The sequence below is a fragment of the Panthera uncia genome, chromosome B4, assembly GCF_023721935.1.
Source record: "Panthera uncia isolate 11264 chromosome B4, Puncia_PCG_1.0, whole genome shotgun sequence".
NCBI classification, from domain to species: domain Eukaryota; kingdom Metazoa; phylum Chordata; class Mammalia; order Carnivora; family Felidae; genus Panthera; species Panthera uncia.
The window spans coordinates 121,534,177-121,556,826 of record NC_064809.1 but is presented as its reverse complement, the minus strand read 5'-3'; the positions used below and the strand labels follow the sequence as shown (position 1 = coordinate 121,556,826).

The 22,650-nt window shown below is 38.8% G+C and overlaps 1 protein-coding gene across 2 annotated transcripts in view; it reads left to right on the top strand.

The window, feature by feature from the left end:
- The window catches only part of SLC41A2 (solute carrier family 41 member 2), a 119,041-nt gene extending 99,060 nt beyond the window's left edge, over positions 1 to 19,981 (top strand). For both annotated transcript variants that reach the window (XM_049626223.1, XM_049626222.1), the window contains one exon: positions 17,201 to 19,981. In XM_049626223.1, the coding sequence (XP_049482180.1) occupies positions 17,201 to 17,386 (186 nt within the window). In that variant the 3' untranslated portion in view covers positions 17,387 to 19,981. The remainder of the gene's footprint in view (positions 1 to 17,200) is intronic.
- The last annotated feature ends 2,669 nt before the right edge of the window (positions 19,982 to 22,650 follow it).

Sequence of the window (22,650 nt, the reverse complement as noted above, 5' to 3'; positions counted from 1 at the left end):
CCAAATAACCAAAACTAATGTAGATGTTTTTTTCTGTGATTCCTGCCAAATCAACATCCTTTTGTTCTCTACTCTTAACAAAGAGTTCTCAGTGTGCTAGCATTTCAACAGCAGCAGTAATTATATTTATGAATTCTTATGTGATACTGTATCTCAAACCTTATGGAAGTCCAAGTGGATTATGTCTGGGCTTTCACACTTGTCACTTCTCATGGCTGCTTTTTTCTAAGATGTGAATTCGATTAACTACGCATGTTCCTTCTTTTTGTACATCCAACTCTGTTCCCTGCTTCTCTCCATATTCTGTCTCTAAGCATAACTTTAGACCCTTCTATATCAAGAAAAGATCTATTTTCAAATCTCTCAATTGTTTCTTTGCCCCTTTCTCCCATTAAAATGAGTTGTCTTCCTTTCAGGGTTTACCTTTCTAAGGTCAAAGAAGTTCAGAACTGTACTCCTGACACCTTTTATTTTACCTGCAATCAGAGTGGTTTCCAGGTAGTTCCGTGTTCTAGCACTATTTATTACTCACTTCCTATAGATTTCAAAGTTATCCTTTTAAATCTGTTTTCTGAGACACTATGTCACCTAGTAAAGTGAAAAAACAGATTTCTGTACTGAGCTTAGGCAAGGAAGGGGTTTTGGGTCATCATTTCATGGGGTTTTTGTGTGTTTTAGTTTGAATTTTGTTTCGTATTGTCAAGCAACATGTATTCATGATGGTAAAATTGCCCCAATCCAAAGACCACCACCACAAATATTTCGGTGTGCTATTAAAAAAACACATTTTTTAAAGATTATTTCTCAAATTTGAGTAATACATATATTGGAAAGGCATACAATAAGTGGTTTTAAATGAATGAATATTCTTTTTTTTTTTTTTTTTTCTCAGTTAAGTGTTTTGCTAGGCAACCCACACAGAAAGGCCTCCTACTTGTAAGACAAGCAGGGCCATCTTTGGGCTAAGGGCAGAGGTTGAAGGAGGAGCCCCTAAGTGGCTCAGGGTCTGGTCTCTGCTGATTGCGTCTTTCCTTATTATTCTGTGGGTACTAACAGCATTCAAGTAATTTAGCTTGGTAGTTGAAAATCAATAAAGGTTCATTTTCTATAGCTATGTACATATGTTTTATTTCTATCCTTTTTCCTCTTATTAGAAACTAAGAAACATCTTATTTTGCCTGACTTTTTTTTTTTAATTTTCCAGGCTGTCATTTCCTAATGTTAAGTGACATTAGTTATCACTGGCTCTTTGCATGATTGGAACAGAATGACGTGGTCAGATGAGGGAGTGATCAGTGGCAGGATTAACTGGGCCAGGGTTAATGAGCACCCAGCCAAAAATTATGCTTTTTTAAAGTTTTAATTATATATTAAATATTGACTAAACAGTGACCTGCACAAGGTATGAAGAATAATAATACAGTGAACACCAGGACCCTCAGCGGTCAGCTTAAGAAATAGAACACTACATGGGGCACCTGGGTGGCTCAGTCGATTGAGTGTCCGACTTCAGCTCGGGTCATGATCTCACGGTCTGTGAGTTCGAGCCCCGCGTCAGGCTCTGTGCCGACTCGGAGACTGGAGCCTGTTTCAGATTCTGTGTCTCCCTCTCTGACCCTCCCCTGTTCATGCTCTGTCTCTCTCTGTCTCAAAAAAATAAACGTTAAAAAAAAAATTAAAAAAAACAAACAAACAGAACACTACCAGAACCTTAGTATCTGTACCTTGTAAAGCTCCACATTCTAAAAGTTACAAAATAAAGCTGATATTCCCTTAGTAAAAAAATAAATAAATAAATAAATAAATAAATAAATAAAAGTTTCTTTTGGACAGAAGGTCTTAACCATTTTTGTGCCATGGACTCCTTGAGAATATTATGGACTCCTTCTCAAAACAAGGTTTATTCTTTTCCCACCTTCGTCCACCTGCCACCTCCCAAGAATAGTTTAGACCAAAGAAAAGATGCTTTTATTTAAATATCAGAATTAGATTGAATTCCTGTTGACTGATAATCCTAAATTCTTCTGAGCAAACATTTGTATATTAGATTTTAATGAGTAGGGTTTCTAGTCTGGAGACTGGATTAGGGAAGCACATTTTTATAGAAGTAAATTCAGCCTTTGTAAGTTAGGGGTTTGGAAGAACTGCACTAATTTGCTACTCCTGGCATTTATTTGTACCATATTTCTAAGCCTTCCTTCCCTGAAGAATCATCTTTCTTTACACAGTACACAAGGCTGTTACTGGCATTTGGGACATTGAGGGGATGCTAGTACCCAGGAATGTTGATTCTAGCTCAAAGAAGGAGCTGGCCAAGAGAATCAATATCGTCCAAAGCAAACATATATTCTTGTATTTGGGATATTTATTTAAATTCCAAGCAACACATCTAGAACATGCAGAACAGGCTACAAAGTTGCCTTTTCAGAAGGTATATTTACCTAAAGAATTTATGCATATTTCATAAAAAACAAACAGACGATGTAAAAACACCGTCTACCCTTGGTTTGATTTCAGTGTGTTTTTGCAGTGAAAAGCATGCAGTCCTTAAATAATCACTTAGTTTTAAAATAAAACATGTTGCATTAAGAAGTATCTGATATTCGTTGTGACTTTAATAATGCATTGTACACTGTTCCAAGGAAACACTGATATCCTTTGTTAACTTGCAAAAAAATAATTTAATAAATTGAAACCTGCATGAACTTTATGTCATCCCAATACCTTTAAAAAGAAATTGCATGGGAAGGGAATTTAAATCCTATTTAAAGAGTAAGAATGTGTGGCAGGGCAGGAGAAGAAATGCAAAGGTGAGGCAAACAATCACTATGTAATTTAGGACAACAGATTTCTTACCTTTGTACTCCAGAGCTAGAACAGATGGTGACGACATAAATTCATCTATTTTCAAGAAGCCTAAACTAAGGCTCAGGGGGAAAGATCATGTTAGTAAGTGTTAGAAACCAGTGTTTACACTTCCAGTCCAATAACCTTTTATTTTTATTATTTTTAAAATTTAAATTCAAGTTAGTTGGATTATACATAGTGTATAATAATTATTTCAGAAATAGAATTTAGTGATTCATCGCTTACATGTAGCACCCAGTGCTCATCCCAACAAGTGCCCTCCTTAATGCCCATCACTCATTGAGCCCGTACCCCCCACCCAACACCCCACCAGCAACCCTCAGTTTGTTCTCTGTATTTAAGAATCTCTCGTGGTCTGTCTCCCTCTCTGTTTTTATCTTATTTTTGCTTTCCTTCCCCTATGTTCATCTGTTTGTTTCTTAAAGTCCACCTATGAGTGAAAGCATATATTTGTCTTTCTCTGACTGACTTATTTCACTTAGCGTAATACACTCTAGTTGCATCCATGTTGTTGCAAATGTCAAGAGTTCATTCTTTTTGATCACCGAGTATTATTCCATTGTATGTGTATACCACATCTTCTTTATCCATTTATCAGTCGATGGACATTTGGGCTCTTTCCATACTTTGGCTATTGTCAGTAGTGCTGCTATAAACACTGGGGTGCATGTGCCCCTTCGAATCAGACTTTTTGTATCCTTTGGATAAATACCTAGTAGTGCAATTGCTGGGTTGTAGAGTGGCTCAATTTTTAATTTTTTGAGGAACCTCCACATTTTTCCAGGGTGGGTGAACCAGTTTTCATTACCACCAGAAATGCAAAAGGGTTTCTCTTTCTCCACATCCTCGCCAACATCTGTTGTTGCCTGAGTTGTTAATGTTAGCCATTCTGACAGGTGTGAGGTGGTATCTCATTATGGTTTGATTTGTATTTCCCTGATGATGAGTGATGTTGAGCATCTTTTCATGTGTCTGTTAGCAATCTGGATGTCTTCTTTGGAAAAGTGTCTATTCACGTCTTCTGCCCATTTCTTCACTGGATTGTTTTTTGGGAGTTGAGTTTGATAAGATCTTTATAGATTTTGGATACTAACCCTTTATCTGATATTTCATTTGAAAATATCTTTTCCCGTTCCGTCAGTTGCCTTTTAGTTTTGCTGATTGTTTCTTTCACTGTGCAAAGCTTTTTATCTTGAGATGATGAGGTCCCAATAGTTCATTTTTGCTTTTGTTTCCCTTGCCTCTGGAGACATGTCAAGAAGTTGCTGCAGTCGAGGTCAAAGAGGTTGTTGCCTGTTCTCTCCTCTAGGATTTTGATGGTTTCCTGTCTTACATTTAGGTCTTTCATCCACTTTGAGTTTATTTTTGTGTATGGTGTAGGAAAGTGGTCCAAGTTCATCCTTCTGCATGTTGCTGTCCAGTTATCCCAATACCATTTGCTGAAGAAACTGTCTTTTTTGTATTGGATATTCTGTCTGCTTTGTGAAAGATTAGTTGGCCATACGTTTGTGGGTCCATTTCTGTGTTCTCTATTCTGTTCCATTGATCTATGTGTCTGTTTTTGTGCCAGTACCATACTGTCTTGATGATTACCACTTCATAACACAGCTTGAAGTCTGGAATTGTGATGCTTTGAGCTTTGGTTTTCTTTTCCAACATTACTTTGGCTATTTGGGGTCTTTTCTGATTCCATACAAGTTTTCGAATTGTTTGCTCTAGCTCTGTGAAGAATGCTGGTATTCTTTTGATAGGGACTATATTGAATATGTAGATTGCTTTGGGCGGTGTCAACATTTTAACAATATTTGTTCTTCTAACCCATGAACATGGAATGTTTTTCCATTTTTGTGTGTCTTCAATTTCTTTCATAAGCTTTCTGTAGTTTTCAGTGTATAGATCTTTCACCTCTTTGGTTAAGTTTATTCCTATGTATTTTATGGGTTTTGGTGCAATTGTAAAAGGGATCAATTCCTTGATTTCTCTTTCTGCTACTTCATTATTGGTATATAGAAATGCAACTGGTTTCTGTACATTGATTTTATATCCTGCGACTTTGCTGAATTCATGGATCAGTTTTAGCAGTTTTTTGGTGAATCTTTTGGGTTTTCCATATAGAGTATCATGTCATCTGTGAAGAGTGAAAGTTTGACTTTCTCCTTGCTAATTTGGATGCCTTTTATTTCTTTGTGTTGTCTGATTGCTAAGGCTAGGGCTTCCAACACTATATTGAGTAACAGTGGTGAGAGTGGACTTCCCTGCCATGTTCCTGACCTTAGGGGGGAAGTTCTCAGTTTTTCCCCATTGAGGATGATATTAGTTGTGGGTCTTTTATATATGGCCTTTATGATCTTGAGGTATGTTCTTTCTATCCCTACTTTCCTGAGGGTTTTTACCCTGAAAGGATGATGTATTTTGTCAAATGCTTTTTCTGCATCTATTGAGAGGATCATGTGGTTCTCATCCTTTCTTTTATTAATGTGATGTATCACATTGATTGATTTGCATATATTAAACCAGCCCTGCATCCCAGGAATAAATCCTACCTGATCATAGTGAATAATTCTTTTAATGTATTGTTGGATCTTGTTGGCTAGTAATCTTGTTGAGAATTTTTGCATCTATTTTCCTTAGGGAAATTTCCTGTAGTTCTCCCTTTTAGTTGGGTCTTTGTCTGGTTTTGGAATCAAGGTAATTCTGGCTTCATAGAATGAGTTTGGCAGTTTTCCTTCCAGTTATATTTTTTGGAAGCGCTTCAAAAGAATAGATGTTAACTCTTCTTTAAATTTTTTTTAATGTTTTTATTTTAATTTTGAGGGGTGGGGGAGCGGCAGAGAGAGAGAGAGGGAGATACAGAATCCGAAGCAGGATCCAGACTCCGAGCTGTCAGCACAGAGCCTGGCACGGGGCTCGAACTCACAAACTGTGAGATCATGACCTGAGCTGAAGTCAGACGCTTAACCAACTGAGCCACCCAGGCACCCCTACTCTTCTTTAAATGTTTGTTATAATTCTCCTGGAAAACCATCTGGCTGTGGACTCTTGTCTGTTGGGAAATTTTTGATTAGTGATTCAGTTTCTTAATTGGTTATGGTCTGTTCAAATTTTCTATTTCTTTCTGTTTCAGTTTTGGTAGTTTATTTTTTTATTTTTTATTTTTTTAATGTTTATTTTTTTCTGAGACAGAGACAGAGCATGAGTAGAGGAGGGGCAGAGAGAGAGGGAGACATAGAATCTGAAGCAGGCTCCAGGCTCTGAGCTGTTAGCACAGAGCCCGACGTGGGGCTCGAACTCACAAACCGTGAGATCATGACCTGAGCTGAAGTCAGTTGCTCAACCGACTGAGCCACCCAGGCGCCCCAAGTTTTGGTAGTTTATATGTTTCTAGGAATTTGCCTATTTCTTCCAGATGGCCCAATTTTTTGGCATATAACTGCTCATATTCTCCTGTTATTGTTTGTATTTCTGTGGTATTGGTTGAGATCTCTCCTCTTTCATTTGTGATTTTATCTATTTGCATCCTTTCCTTTTTCTTTTTGATCAATCTGGCTAAGGGTTTGTCAGTTTTGTTATTTCTTTCAAAGAACCAGCTCCTGGTTTCATTAATCTGTTCTACAGCTATGTATATATAAAATTGATTTCTGCTCTAATCTTTGTTATTTGCCTTCTTCTGTTTCTGGTTTTAGGCTTTATTTGCTGTTATTTTCCAGCTCTTTTAGGTATAAGGGTAGGTTGTATATTTGAGACCTTTCTTCCTTCTTTAGGAAGGCCTGGATTGCTATATACTTCCCTCTTATAACCACCTTTGCTGCATCCCAGAGGTTTTGGACTGTCGGGTTTTCATTTTCATTAGCTTCCACATACTTCCTAATATCCTCTTTAATTTTTTGGTTAACCCATTCATTCTTTAGTGGGATGTTCTTTTTTTTTTTTTTTAATGTTTATTTTTGAGACAGAGAGACAGAGCATGAACGGGGGAGGGGCAGAGAGAGAGGGAGACACAGAATCGGAAGCAGGCTCCAGGCTCTGAGCCATCAGCCCAGAGCCGGACGTAGGGCTCGAACTCATGGACCGTGAGATCGTGACCTGAGCCGAAGTCGGACACTTAACCGACTGAGCCACCCAGGCGCCCCTAGTGGGATGTTCTTTAATCTCCAAGTATTCATGGTCTTTCCAAATTTTTTCTTGTGGTTGAGTTCGAATTTCATAGCGTTGTGGTCTGAAAATAGGCAAGGTATGGTCTCTGTCTTTTTGTACTTGTTGAGGGCTGATTTGTGCTCCAGTATGTGATCTATTCTGAAGAATGTTCCATGTGCAATCAAGAAGAATGTGTATTCTGCTGCTTTAGGATGAAATGTTCTGAATATATCTGTTAAGTCTATCTGGTCCAGTGTGTCATTCAAAGCCATTGTTTCCTTGCTGATTTTCTAGTTAGACAATCTGTCCATTGATGTAAGTGGGGTATTGAAGTCCCTTACTGTTATGGTATTATTGTCAATCAGTTTCTTTATGTTTGTGATTAATTGATTTATATATTTGGACATTCCATGCTTGGAGCATAAATGTTTACAATTGTTAGATCTTCTTGGTGGATAGACCCCTTAATTACGATAGAATGCCCTTCTTCGTCTCTTGTTCCAGTATTTATTTTAAAATCGAGTGTGTCTGATATAAGTATGTCTACTCCAGCTTTCTTTTGACAACCATTAGCATGATTGATGGTTCTCCGTCCTCTTACTTTTGATCTGTAGGTGGTCTCAGGTCTAAAATAAGTCTCTGGTATGAATTTAGTGCTATTGTGTTGCCTGTAGAGTTGGTGTTTCTGGTGATGTTCTCTGGTCCTTTCTAGTCTTTGTTGCTTTGATCTTTTTTGTTTTGTCTTTTCTCCACTTAAAGAGTCCCCCTTAAAATTTCTTGCAGGGCTGGTTTAATGGTCACAAACTCCTTTAGTTTTTGTTTTTCTGGGAAACTCTTTATCTCTCCTTCTTTTTTGAATGACAGCCTTGCTGGATAAAGAATTCTTGGCTGCATATTTTTCTGATTCAGCAGGTTGAATATATTCTGCCACTCCTTTCTGGCCTGTCAAGTTTCTGTGGATAGGTCTGCTGCAAAGCTGATCTGTCTTCCCTTAAAGGTTAAGGATTTTTTTCCCCCTTGCTGCTTCATAATTCTTTTCTTGCCTGTGTATTTTGTGAATTTGACTGTGATATGCCTTGGTAATGGTTGGTTTTTGTTGAATCTATTGGGAGTTCTTTGTGCTTATTGGATTTAATGCCTGTGTCCTTCCCCAGATTGGGAATGTTTTCTGGTATAATTTGTTCCCCCCTTTCTATCTTCTGGAATTCCTATGATTTGGGTGTTATTCCTATTTAATGAGTCACTGAGTTCTCTAAGTTTTGTATCATGATCTTTTGCTTTTGTTTCCCTCTTTGTTCCACTTCATTATTCTCCATAATTTTATCTTCTATATTGCTGATTTACTGCTCTGTTTCATCCATCTGTGCCATCGTGGCATCCATTCGAGATTGCATCTCATTTATAGCATTTTTAATTTCAGCCTAACTAGATTTTATTTCTTTTATCTCCACAGAAAGCGATTCTCTGGTGTCTTCTGTGCTTTTTTTCAACCCCAGCTAGTATTCTTATACTGTGGTTCTAAATTCTAGTTCAGACATCTTACTTATTATCTGTGTTGATTAAGTCCCTGGCTGTCATTTCTTCCTGTTTTTTCTTTTGGGGTGAATTCCGTCATTTTGGGGGAAGAAAAATGTTAATAAAATAAATTAAAATTGAAAAATTAAAAACAAACAAAAAATCAAATAAACAAAGCTAGATCCCAGGTGTGTTTTTGTCTCCTTGTTGAAAGAAACGGTAGAATATAGAAAAAAAAAAGGGGAAAAAGGTAAGAAAAAATTTAAAAATTAAAAAAATATGTAATAATAGATTTAAAAATTTAAAAACATAAAATAATTTTTTTCTCTTTCTGTATCCAAGAAAGAGAAAGAAAAGAAAGAAAAAAGAAAGCAATGTAAGCAAAAACAAGCAAAGAAAACAAATGACCCACCAAACAGAATGAAACCCAAATGAATTTACATCCAGTTTCTCCTAGAACTGAAACTATGAAGCACTCTATAGTCCGTACACTAAGCAGGTGGAGTGACTTGTGCTGGTCTTCTGGGGGATGTCCTTGGAGGGCACAGTTGGGTGGGGTTTGGTGTAATGGCTCCATTCTCCACTAGATGGGGCTGCTTAGCTTCCTGGGGTGGATCCATGTGCATGCAAGTGTGCAGGGGAGGTGGAAATGGTTTCACCCAGCTCCCTAGTCTCTGGTGCAGGAACTTTGAGCACTCACCAACCCATAATCAAACACCCCTCCTTGGTGCCTCGAAAAACTAAAAATAGAACTACCCTACAACCCAGCAATTACACTACTAGGCATTTATCCAAGGGATACAGGTGTGCTGTTTCGAAGGGACACATGCACCCCAATGTTTATGGCAGCACTATCAACAATAGCCAAAGTATGGAAAGAGTCCCAAATGTCCATCGATGGATGAATGAATAAAGAAGATGTGGTATATATATACACTGGAGTATTACTTGGCAATCAAAAAGAATGAAATCTTGCCATTTGCAACTACATGGATGGAACTGGAGGGTATTATGCTAAGTGAAATTAGTCAGTCAGAGAAAGACAAAAATTATATGACTTCACTCGTATGAGGACTTTAAGGTACAAAACAGATGAACGTAAGGGAAGGGAAACAAAAATAATATAAAAACAGGGAGGGGGACAAAACAAAAGAGACTCATAAATATGGAAAAGAAACTGAAGGTTACTGGAGGGGTTGTGGGAGGAGGGATGGGCTAAATGGGCAAGGGGCTTAAGGAATCTACTCCTGAAATCATTGTTGCACTATATGCTAAATAATTTGGATGTAAATTTAAAAAAATAAAAAATAAGATTAAAAATAACCCCACCCCTCCTTTGTCTCAGCTCTCTCTGTCTGCTACCCACCTCTATCCTGTCTGTGCCCAAGCTGTCTACCTGCCAGGCAGCACCTCTCTGTAGAGTTTTATCTCAAATGAGGTTGTGTTTCAAAACCCCTGTGGCTGAGACCCACACCAACTCTCTCGGGGAGGGTCTTGCTGAGCAACGGCCCAGTGCCGGCTTGCCCTAGAAAACGTTTGTGTGGTCACTCAGTGACAGAGGTTCAGAGATTATGGCAAATCGCAACACACAGTCAGTGCCAGGTTTGGCCACACTCTAGCATCTTCGTCCCAATACCAGCAAATGTGGCTGCTCTCTGGGGTCCGCTGAGACTTTTGCCAGCAGGGAGGCCGAATGGCCTCTACCAAATGCTCTTCAAGCAGGGGAACCACTTTCTCCCCGTTGGCACACAGACCCTTCAGACCTGCTGCCTGCTCTTGGGGATTTCTTGCCCTGTTTCCTCACCAGAGCACCACCAGGCACTGAGCTCTGAAACTTCAGACTCTGCACTCTAGTGTTTATAGAATTCTAGTGGTATTGAAACCCTCTCTTTTCTCCCCATCAGTACTTACTGTGTACAGACATTTGCTTAACCCTTAACACATATTAGTTAATTTCTGCAATGTACCAATGAGATAGTTAATGGATATCTCATTGAAAAGATGAGGAAACTAACATTTGAGGGTTTTATTCACTCGTTGACAGTAACACAGTCATTCAGTGGTAGAGCCCCTTCAGCAACACCCATTTGTTTCAGGCTTATCATGTAAAAGTGTTTTGCTAGAAACCAAGAGGTCAAATAGAAAGATGGCATGGTTTTCCCCTTCCAGAGATTCACATGTGAGATCCCTGGAACCTAACATGTGAAAAGTACATGTTAGATCAGTAGCTTTCAAATGTTTTCGACCACAACACTCAGTAAGAAATATGTTTATACTGAAACTAATGCATATATATTTCTATATTTTATTTATATTTAAATATATGTAATTTTGTAGCTGAAACAAAAGTTTTATGAAATGTCCTTAGTAGCATGCTAATACTTTCTACTCTAACCCGTTGTATTCTATTTTATTCTATTTCATTACATTAAATTGATTTCATAATTCATTCATGGGTCACATATTGGAAAAGGATATGTTCTATATACAATTATGCTTTAAAAAGTTCTTTTAAGCGTGTGTGTGTGTGTGTGTGTGTGTGTGTGTATAAAACTAGTTCCTACTAGTCCTCCAGAGCAACTTTAGGTACTACTTCTGTTATTTCTATGTTGGATTGCTAATTTTGCTTTCTTAATTTAAGAAATTCTCTATGGACTTTTAGTTATGGTAGATGAGGATATAGCCATCTTGCTCAATGCCTTATTTCCCCAACTTTCATCCTCCTAATATAGGAAGGCTCAAATTTATTTAACGAATAGTATTGTTTATATTCTATGACCGTAAATATCATTTATCACAGAGCCGAGTCATGCAGTATAATATTTTCTTTCTTTTCCTTTTATATTTTCTTCCTCTTAACCTCTCTTTGATTTTTTTCCAGAGATAATTGCCCTATTTTTTCACTGGCATAGTTTCCTATAGACCTATCCTTAATTTTTTCCTAAGTGCTCCATCACAGTTGTTGCATACCTAGACTTAGTTTTTTGCCCCCAAACTCTATTATGTCAGATAATTTGCCATTTGCCTTGATCACAGAGACCTCCTTTCCAGACACTCCATCCTCCTTCTGTGTCTGGACTCTGGCTCCCCAGCCCACTGCATGGCTCCCATCCCAGAGCTTTCTTCCCTCCTTGCTCTTTTCGGTTCACTCTTCTATTTCCTGATCCCTGTTCTTTCTCTTTCTTGGTTCTCCCCTCATTTTGCATCAACAGATTTTCAAGAAAGTTCCCAAGAAAGAGAACATGGGAGAAAACTTCCTGAGCGCATGCATGTCTTAAAATGCTTCCGTTTAGCCTCCACACTTAGTAGATAAATTGACCGGGTATAGGATTCTAGTTTGGAAATGCCTTTCTCTCAGAATGTCGAAGGCGTTTGCTTCCTCGTCTCCCAGTATTGCTATTGGAAAAGTCAGGTTCTTGTTCCTTCATGTATGACCTGTTGTTTTTTTAAATCATAGTCAGTGTTTGTTATGCTCTTTCTATGTATCGGTCGCTGTTCTAAGTATTCTGCCCAATTTCATCTTCACATCATTGTCTCGCTGAGATAGGCATCATTTCCTCTATCTTACGGGGAGGAGACTGCGGCACGGCAAACTTAGGTAGCTTGGCAGTGGAGAAGGCTGCTGACTGGGCGCTCTACCAGCAGAGGATGGAGGGGTGGGGGCGCTTAACTGGGAGCCCTCCAAATGTGAACGTCTAATGTCCTCTCTGGGGGGTATACTCCCACCTGCCACTGTTCTTGGAACAAAACCAGGGGCTAAAGGGATCCCATTGTTAACTACCAGTTAATCCTCATTCTCAACCAGTGCCTGATACTTCCTCGCGTTTTTGTGTCCTGAGACTTTCCCATTCAGTTTCTCCACAAAACGTCCCCTTATTTCCCAGCTGGAGAGGACAGTTGCAAGAATGATCAAAGAACCAGCCAGTTTCTCACTCCACACACAGACACTTAAAGACCCCTTTGGTGTTAGCCTCAGAGCCATTTGGTACTAACAAGTCCAAACCTTTTGTGGCCTCTTCAGGGCACACTTGACTTCCTCTCTCAGGTATCCCCCTGGGCAGGCATTCTAAGATGTAGCTTGGATCGCCCCGGTCAGTGAGTTACCACTGCCCCAGCAGCTCACTTTTTTTTTTTTTTTTAATTATAAAATACAAATGAACAGGAACTATAGGAAATAGGAAATAAGATGATCTTGTATTTAGCACCAGCTTTATCAACTCTTAACAAATTATTTAAACAACTACTTCAAAATAATCAAAAATACATCATGTATAGGGCTGGTGCCTCCTGTACCCGGTCTCATTTGATTCCCTCCCGAGCAGTTAGCAAAATTGGTATGTGTCACTACCAAGCATGTTTCTGTACTCTTGCTATGGAATGAATCTATAAATAACATATTGTATTTTTTGTCGTATTTATAAGCCTCATTGGAATCTTTACGTAGTCTCCTACTGCCTTTTCATTCAATCCTTAGGCTTTTGAGACATGCTCCTATCGAGTCGCGTAGCTCTTTTTCATTCATTTTAGCTTCTCTGCAGTGTTCAGTCATGTGACCTCGGAGTTCATTTAGTCATCCCTCTGCCTGGAGACTTTCTAGGTTATTTCCAACTTTGGACTTTTATGACAACGGTGCAACGAGCATGCATGTCAGAGTTTCCCGGCGGCGCTCTTGCAAACACACCAAGATATTGGTCTTCTCAGTCCTTGAGGTAGCCACGTGGGACTGGGGCTCAGTGAAGCCCCCGGGGCAGTCTCCTTCAGCCATGAACAATTTTACCCTTTTACCTATGCTGCAGAAGAAACGGAGGGGAAAAATCATGTTTTCGTGTGGAATTACCGAATTGAGGAAATGCACACATGTTGCCGAGTTGGTCCCCAAAGCAGTGCGCCAATTTATACTCCCTTTGGCAGTGCAGAGTTCTTTTGACCAAAAACAGTGAGCTGCACTGACGGGTGATAATTTGGGCCTTAGCATTAGACTATGATATGGGTTTGAGCCTGTCTCCGCCTGTGAGCTGTGTGATCTCGGGCAGGCTTCCTACCCTTCACATACGCCTTAGTATCCTCTTGTGTCAAAAAGGGATAGTAATAGTCCATAGCATATAATAGAGGTATTTTGAGAATTCAATCCGTTCACATGAACCTCTTTGAACATTGCATGTACCCATTACAGCTGTTTCACAAAACAAAATTGCTATTACTGTTGCTTAAAAATTGATTTTTGCCAGTCAGTTGGGTATGAAATGGAGTTTAATGTGGTTTAATGTGCATTCGTGTATTATTAGTGAGGGTGAGCATCTTTTCATATGTTTATTAACACTTTAGATTTCCTTTTCTATTCTATTGGGTTGTGTCTTTTTCTTATGAACTGTAGGAGTTCTCTGTATATTCTCTTTAAATATTCTGAATACTAATTCTTTGTCAGTTATAAACAGTGCAGAGATTTTTTTCTCCCCCAAGCCTGGAGAGTGATTTTTAACTTTATTTATGGTATTTATTGAACCACAGAAATCTTTAATTAATTTATTTATTTTTATAAATCTTTAATTTAAAATTGTTTATAAACTAAAATATTTTATGCATTTTTACGCATTTTACTTACGAAATCATTGCCTACATCAAGGTCACAAGACATTCTCTTACAGAACTTCTCAGTTATTGCTTTTTGTACTTGAGTCTTAGCTAGAATTTATTTTAGTGTATGAGGTAAGGATGCTATCTTATTTCTTTCTGTATGAATAAGTATTTGTCTCCTGAGTAGAGTTCAGCACACATTTTTCTGTAAAAGGCCAGAGAGTAAATGTCTTGGGTTCTGTGGACCATATGGTCTCTGTCACAACTACATAGTTCTGTCATTGTAGTGTAACCTGTAAAACAGGTTATTTAACCTCTCCGAACTGATTGCTCCAAATGAACATCAAGGGTAATAATAGTGCCTATTTCATGAGAATCTTGTGAGGATTGAATAATAGACTAAATAGAAAGTAAGTAAATAAATGGGTGGGGTTGTGTTGCAATAAAATTTTATTTATAAATACAGTTGGCAGGTTGAATTTAGTCCATGGACTATAGTTTGCCCACTCCTGTTCTAGACAAATCTAATCTGTTCAATGCAGATGTGCAACAAGGAATTAGTAAATTGTGTATATATCACATATGTATGATGTTATATATTGAATAAGTTTATGTATATAACTATATATTAAATATCTCCTACATGAATATATAATATGATGCATATATGATAAAAGAGATTTATTTATTTACATTTCTTGCCAGTCTCATGGAAATCAGCTACCTTTTTCTCTTTAAAACTGTTGTTTCCTCTTGTACACATTACTCATTCATCAGCACATTCCTTTATTGAACTTCCATATAGTCCAGTATTATACAGCTTACTACCTAACTTATTCTATTTATAGACAACCCCAATTGTTTTCTTGAAAAAAGTTCTGTCTTTTGGTACCTTTTATCCTTTAGCCTAAAACTACCCTCTGAAGCTGTGTATTATAATCTAGCATCTCCTGATACTATAACCTTCTTACATTCACATCTGCCACCCTCCCTGCCTGGGACAGACTGTTGTATGACATTGTCTCACGCTGATTCCCCAGCATTGAGTTGGATACCAAGTATCTGCTTTGTGAGCTACTCACTTTGCTAGACCCTGAATCTAGCAAACTTGGGTGACCTAGTTTCTATAGAAATATGGCATCCGGAACAGAATGCACTGCCCAGATGTGGCCTGGCCCATTCAGGGTCCAGTGGATGACTCTTTCTCTCTCTGTGCATTATGCTTTTATTGATGTACCCTGAGATCGTGCTTTCTTACCTTTCTCTTCATGACCCCAGATCAAGGCTCTTATTACTTACTTCAAAGTCAGTGTGGCAGATAATAGGCCCTTTTGGGTTTTCTTCAAATGGGAAAATTTGGGGCACCTGGGTGGCTCAGTTGGTTAAGCATCCAACTTCAGCTCAGGTCATGATCTTGTGGTTCATGGGTTCAAGTCTCATGTTGGGCTCTGTGCCCGACAGTTCAGAGCCTGGAGCCTGCTTCGGATTCCGTGTCTCCTCTCTCTCTGCCCCTCCCTCGCTTGCTCTCTGTCTCTTTCTTTCAAAAAATGAATAACCATTAAAAATTTTTTCTTAAAAATGAGAAAATTTAAACTCAGCATGGTAAGAAGCTTGCCCACAGTCATACAGCTGATAAATGGAAATCAAATCCGCATCTTATCATTTTCAAGTCCAGAATTATTTCTAATATTCCATGCTTCCTCCACACGCAAAACAGATTGTTCTGATGGAACTTTCTGTGATTCTAAAACAGTCTTTGCCAGGGAAACACTAAAGAACAAATAACTTCATACAAAATAAAATGGGCTAAAACACAGCCTCCCTCTCTGACAGATGTCCAAAGATATTTAAAGTTCACTCCTTTGGAATGGGTACACATCTGTCTCTCTGTGTAGACGAGCCAGTCTCCTCTGAAGGTGTCAGAGCTAAACCTCAGCACACACAAGTGTAGAACCCAAGGCAGCTCGCCCAAAGTGAGCCTCCATATCTACATGTCAGTGAAAGGTAACAGACCCTTGGCGTAGACTCTGGGCCTAGGATGCGCCTCCTCCTGCACATAGAAATAGGAATGAGATGGCCACAAATGGTCCTAGCAGTGACACCATTAAAATCTACTAGTAGCACACATCTGATGAAAGCTTATTGTGTGCCAAGGACCGAACTATTCAGTCTATTTAATCCTCACAGAGTTCTCGTGAAGGTAGGTGCCATTATTATCTCTAACGTTCACTTGCGAGAAATAGAGAGGTTAAGCGACTTGCCTTCATTTGGCTAGTAGGTGACAGAGAAGTGCTCGTAGCCACTAAACTCTACTTGACGAGTTGTCCACAACCAGGGAACACTGACCTCTCTAGTCCCAAATCCCTTCTTACTAAAGGAATTTGAAAATTAGACAATCCTTCTACTCTAAATATTCGAAGAGAAAAATATCTGGTCCCAAAATTCAAAGCATTACAAACGTCTTCATATTCCTGATATCCTAGAAAGCGCTTACATATATCACCTTCGCATTTGAATAACCCTTTAATATATTTTGACTCTATGTCTAGATCTATAATACATCCATGTAGAGGAGTCATTCCTCACTACACCTCCCTTCTAGTTACTGTCCTTACCATTGACTGAAATTTCCCTTGAGAAGCCACCCATGGCCTTATAATTAGTGAGTGCGTGGTCAGTTCCCCATCTTTATTTCATTTGATATACCTTCAATAGGAGAAATGTTATTCCTTATTTTAGTTTTTATTTCCTTCTTTATATGTTCTTCTCAGGTTTACCATATAGAAAGAAGTTGAAACATTACAGTGATTTGGCAACTGTATAATACTATTCAATATAAGGATTATTGGGATTTGGGGAAGCTTGAAGAAAATGAGAAGGTATATGAAAAGTGGAAGAAAAATGTTATTAATAACAGATACACACGCTATTTTTTCTTGTGAAAAGGTGTTCTTGTCAGTTAAAGATTTCTTCTCTTCAAGCATGGTTCTTGACTTGACGCATGCTCTTCCTTTCAGAAAGCAGTGGTGTAGGATTATGGCCCAGTGGGCGTTTTGTCTACTGGGGTACGAATATCCAGGCAATAGAAGTAATCTCTGGTGTTTTCTAGGTGTTTACCTTGCTGTGGATTGCTGACTGGATGGTCCATCACTTCTGGAGGAAAGGAAAGGACCCGGATAGTTTCTCCATCCCCTATCTGACGGCATTGGGTGATCTGCTTGGAACAGCTTTGTTAGCCTTAAGTTTTCATTTTCTTTGGCTTATTGGCGATCGAGATGGAGACGTTGGAGACTAATAAGTCCTCAAACTGTTCTCAAGTTCCACGGAGGAAAACACAAGACAACCACTTATGACTCTTTTTCAAAAATCTTAAATCAGTAGTTTGACTTCTACCAGGGTAATCTTCAGTTGGCCCTGATTCAATTAAATGGCCTTAACATTTTTTTAAGGAATTTGTGTTAAAACCAGAATCAACAGTATTTGTGCTGCTTTTCATAGAATAAATGATAATTTGACATAGATGTAGACACAAGCTCAAGCTCTGAAATTAACAAAATAGGAAAGAATATAGGATGTTTACAATGAAGAAGTTAAAAACCGCTGATGTAGCGGAAATATGTGTTATTGTTTAACTTACAATGCCAGGTTCAAGGAAACAGAGCTCTACTTTAGCCTTTCTTGTCTTACAGATGTGTTGGACTGCAAATCCTACTACAAAATGAAAGAGACCCAACCCAGCCTTTAATAGTTTTAACTATGCCCACCTCTCTGCTAGCCGAGAATAAATGATCAATTACTAGCTCCCAACCTGACCTAAATATGTTCTGCTGAGCATAAGATAAACTCACTTTTCCCTGTGCCAATGCTAATTTCAGCTCTGTAAAGTCTTCACAGGCTACTGTTTAAACACAGAATGACCTTGACAGATCTTTAAAGAAAGCAATGGGTCATTTTTGATCATTGATTTATTAAAAGAATTTTGATCTTTTTAAGAAAACTTAATAGTCAATAACAAGAGAAAACGAGCTGCATTTATAGGGACGAGATGGTGTGAGAAATCCTGTGTGTGTGGAGGGGTGGGGGAGAGACAGAAGACAGACAGAGAAATGTTTGATGGAGTACTGAATCTTGGATTGTTGATAGCAAAGATCATAGTACTATTGGAATATTAGCATTATGTAGTTCTTTTTTTTTAATGTTTATTTATTTTTGAGATAATGCGAGAGACAGAGTGCAGGCAGCGGAGGGGCAGACAGAGGGAGACACAGAATCCGAAGCAGGCTCCAGGCTCCGAGCTGTCAGCCCAGAGTCCGATACGGGGCTCAAACTCACGAACCGTGAGATCATGACCTGAGCCGAAGTCAGATGCTTAACCGACTGAGCCACTCAGGTGCCCTAGCATTATGTAGTTCTTAAACACATTTTATCGATATGCTTTTGTCATTTGGTCCAAAAATTTTGCTACTGCCCAGAATTTACTATTTATTACCTATATTAAAATGAATAGTTTTTTTCTTATTAAAAAAAACCCCTACAATTTAATATAACCTTGATATTATGAGACTTAGAATGAGCAAGTGATTCACTTGCTCTTCCAAAGAAGTCTATTGGAACTTTTAGGCTTACCATTTTAAAAGAGAAGTTGGTGGGTTACTTCAATTATTGGTCATGCCTGTACATATCATCTCTTTGCACAAGCTTATTTCTACATGGGAACTCTATCATATACACTGCTATGTTTCCTATATATTTTTCTAAAACCTGATCTATATTCCAAAACTTTACCAACTCTTTATTCAATAGGTAAGTGTTTTTATATCACATATAGTTCATTAAAAAAATTCAGTGGAATCTCTCCAGCCCATCAGATATCTAATAATTTAACTGATAAGGGGGGAAATGTACATTAATTTTGATCATTGTGGTTTAAATTGTGAGTTAGTGTTAATATTATATAAATAGTACATTGTTCATAAACGTTGGGGTAAGTATTCCTATTAAATTCTTTAAGGGGACTGTGGTGTAGAGTTATATATTTTTGCTTATTTTAAAACTTTAATTATTCCACTCTTCTGCCTTATAATGAATCTTCCAAGGCAGAGAACTGAACTAATTATAGAATTTCTCCTTTGGAGAGTTATAATGTCAAACAGTGAACATTCTTTTAAAAGAAAGAATGATTAAGTCAATGAATATTTAGCTGCAAAGATTTTTTTATTTGAAAAATCCATAAATAATTTCCTTGATTTTATTGTAAAGCTTTTGTAAATTACTTATTTACATCTGGACTGTATGATTCATAAGCGTTTGTATTTCCTGGTAGATTTCTATTTTGATTTGTAACATGAAAAAGTGCTCAGCAAACCATACTTTTAAAGCATTTACCATCATCTTTAGTGCATTACATATTCTGAAGCGCATTCAAATACACTATGTTAGATAGTACTCACAACAGTACCTGTGAAATAGGTCAGGTGGATACTTTTATCTGTGTTTTGCAGCAGAAGAAACTGAAGTGCAGAGAAGTTACACTTCTAAAGTTGCCTGGGTGCAGGGTGCCCGAATCAGGACTAAAATCTGGGTCTCTGGCCCCCTGAGCCAGTACTCTTTCTATGACCCCTGGGTGTACCAAGAGTACCTAACTAATTAACTGACTGGAAATAGACTGAAGCATCAGGATTTTCTAAAATAGGATAGAGTGTTGCTACATCTTTCAGGTTTCAGACAGGGAAACCTCCATTTACTAGATCGTAATGCTAAGGATAGCCAACTCTAAATTATTCATGCTCTTAAGACCAAGGAAAACACCAATAAATGAAGACTTCAGAATAAAGAACAATGCCTTATTTCATTGAACATTTAGTTGCCACCCCCTTCCCAGATTTAACCATTTTCCATAGATGCTAATAAATAACCAACATGACTGATTGGAGTTCTGTCTCCTTTCTCTTTAGCTATCCGATCTTGGTTACAGCAACAAAATGTCTAAAAAGGCATGTCAAAGGGGAAAAATAATAATAAAGACATGGAAAAATCAGTTACCAATTAGATCACTTAATTTATAAGATGGATGTAGATTCCTTTAAAAAAACTTTTTACTGGTTTTCTATAAGCCTTTACATGAGTATGCAACCAATAAGCTGACTTATTTACCCACAAAATAATTTATTTTCAGTCTTATATTATGTAAATTGACAGTATTTATTTTTATACAACATAAAAGCTTCTACTCTCCAAACTTCTTCCTTTCACTAATTTATCACACGCTTTATTTATACAGAAATCATCTTTTTTAAGACATATTTTTATTCTTGCTCACTATTTTTTTTTTCCTTAAAAAAATAAAGTTTAGAACCTGATAAAATGGAAACTTGTGATAATGTATCCTCTGGGAGACATCAAGAGTTTCGCATCATAGACTATCAGTGACGTAGCCAAAAGAAGTACATTTTCAAACTCTTTCAGTAACTGGGCTTCCTTGCCTTATAAAGTATGTATGGTCTAGTATACCCATTTATAATGGGCATCTGCCATCTTTGAATTGTTGTAAACTCAAATAAGAATAAAATTTAAGAAATATTACCCAGTCTTGTTGTACTTCTTGATAACCTAGATGGACATCAAGCCTGTGTGGAACTCACCCAGAAGAGACTAGGGTGATGTACGTATATTTGTTGTATTTGTGAGTATAATACATTAGGCTCTGACTGTACCTAGACCTCCAAACTATTGCTTTACCACCTTTTCACTATAGAGTACTCTTCTCATTTTTCAGCTTAGATCCCTGGGTCCGTCAATCCATACATCCTCAACTGCCTCCTTCAGACACCCGGGGCAGCCCTGGTTAAATACAGCTCTCTGCCTCTGCTTTGCCTGCACTTGAGCAGTTCGATATGGTTCGTGAAAAACACACGACGGCTCGGACAGATCTGTACATTTATAACCTCAGACGTCGAGTTAACTCCCACTGCCCAGCAGCCTACTGTATTTCTCTAATTACTTCACTCTCTGGAGATCAGGCTTTTGTCTCCAACACTGAAAGTAGACCTGTCAAGGTCACCAACAGTCTCCATGCTGCCAAATCCAGCTATCAGTTGTCAGCAAGAATTCTTACCTTATTCAGTCCCTACAAGTATTTGACAGTCTCCTTCCTCCTTGAAATGCTTTCCTCACTTAGCTTCCCAGAAAAAACTCTGCCTCTTTCTTTCCTACGTCACCGAAAGCCTCTTCTGTGTCTTGCTGGTTGGTCCTCCTCAATCTCTACATTCTGGAATGCCCTACAGCTCAGTTTTGATGACCTCTTCTATCTACCCTTTCTAGAGGACTGCACTCATCTCATTGTTTCAAATGCCATCTGTACCGATTATTCTCAAATATATTCCTCCAACCCAGGCCTCTCACCTGAGTTCCGGACCTGTATTTTCACACGCCTGCTGGACAACGCCACTCAAACAACTACGAGGTATCTCAGACATTGGAACAACACCATCAACCACTTAGCCTGACTGACCCAAAGAGACCACTATAGCAACAACTACAGAATAGGGCTCATCTCCTTAATATATAAAGAAATCTAGAAACCAGAAAGGAGGAGACCAACTACCCAATAGTTTTGGGTATTTACTCTCTGACCCTTTCTACACAAAAAAGGTGACCTACCCTGTTTGAGAGTGAATTCCTCAAATTTTCTTTTTTTTTTTTTCCTTAATTTTTTTGTTTATTTTTGAGAGACAGACGGTATGAGTGGGGGAGGGGCAAAGAGAGAGGGAGACACAGAAGCAGGCTCTAGGCTCTGAGCTGTCAGCACAAAGTCCAACGTGGGGTCAAACCCACAAACTGTGAGATCATGACCTGAGCCGAAGGCAGATGCTTAACCGAATGAGCCCACCCAGGTGCTCCTCAAATTTTATTGCTAAGTCTCCCTCACATGCCTGGGACTAGCTGGGATCAGCAGTGTGACCCAGGCAGGGCACCCCAAGCTGAAACTAGTCCTATTTGGGCTCCAGTTGCCAGAAGCACCTCACAGATCCGTAAGTCACTGCCCAATGCCCGAGACCAGCCTGGGCTGACAGTGGGCCCCGTTCCTGCTGCTTCTGTTCAGGGAAAGCCCCTTGCAAGGGGTTGACTAGATGCCTCTAGGAAGTCAGAGACTCCGTCTATGGGGTAGCCCCAGGGCTTGAGGGGTGGCCCTGGTTCCAAGAAGGCAACATGGTAGACCAGTCACTCTCACTGGCCAGAATGACAATGAGTCGCTGGGATGATGCTGACATTGATTTGGAGCGACTCTCACATCACACACAGGACAAGTGCAGAGCTCTGGGCCACTGACAGTCACCTCACAGCTAACCCTTGGACTTGAACCTTAGATCTCTTTTGTTAGCTTTCGGACTATGGGATCACCTCTGGTCTGCAGCATTGAAGCGTGACGGTGGTGGCAGGCACCCTTTACCCGTGTGCCCTCGCTGCTTGCATCCAGGAAGGTCTCCCCAACCTCTTGCAGGCTCTATGCCACATGTCAGGCAGTCCACTGGAGGTGACCGCTCCTTTCTCCTCAGATGG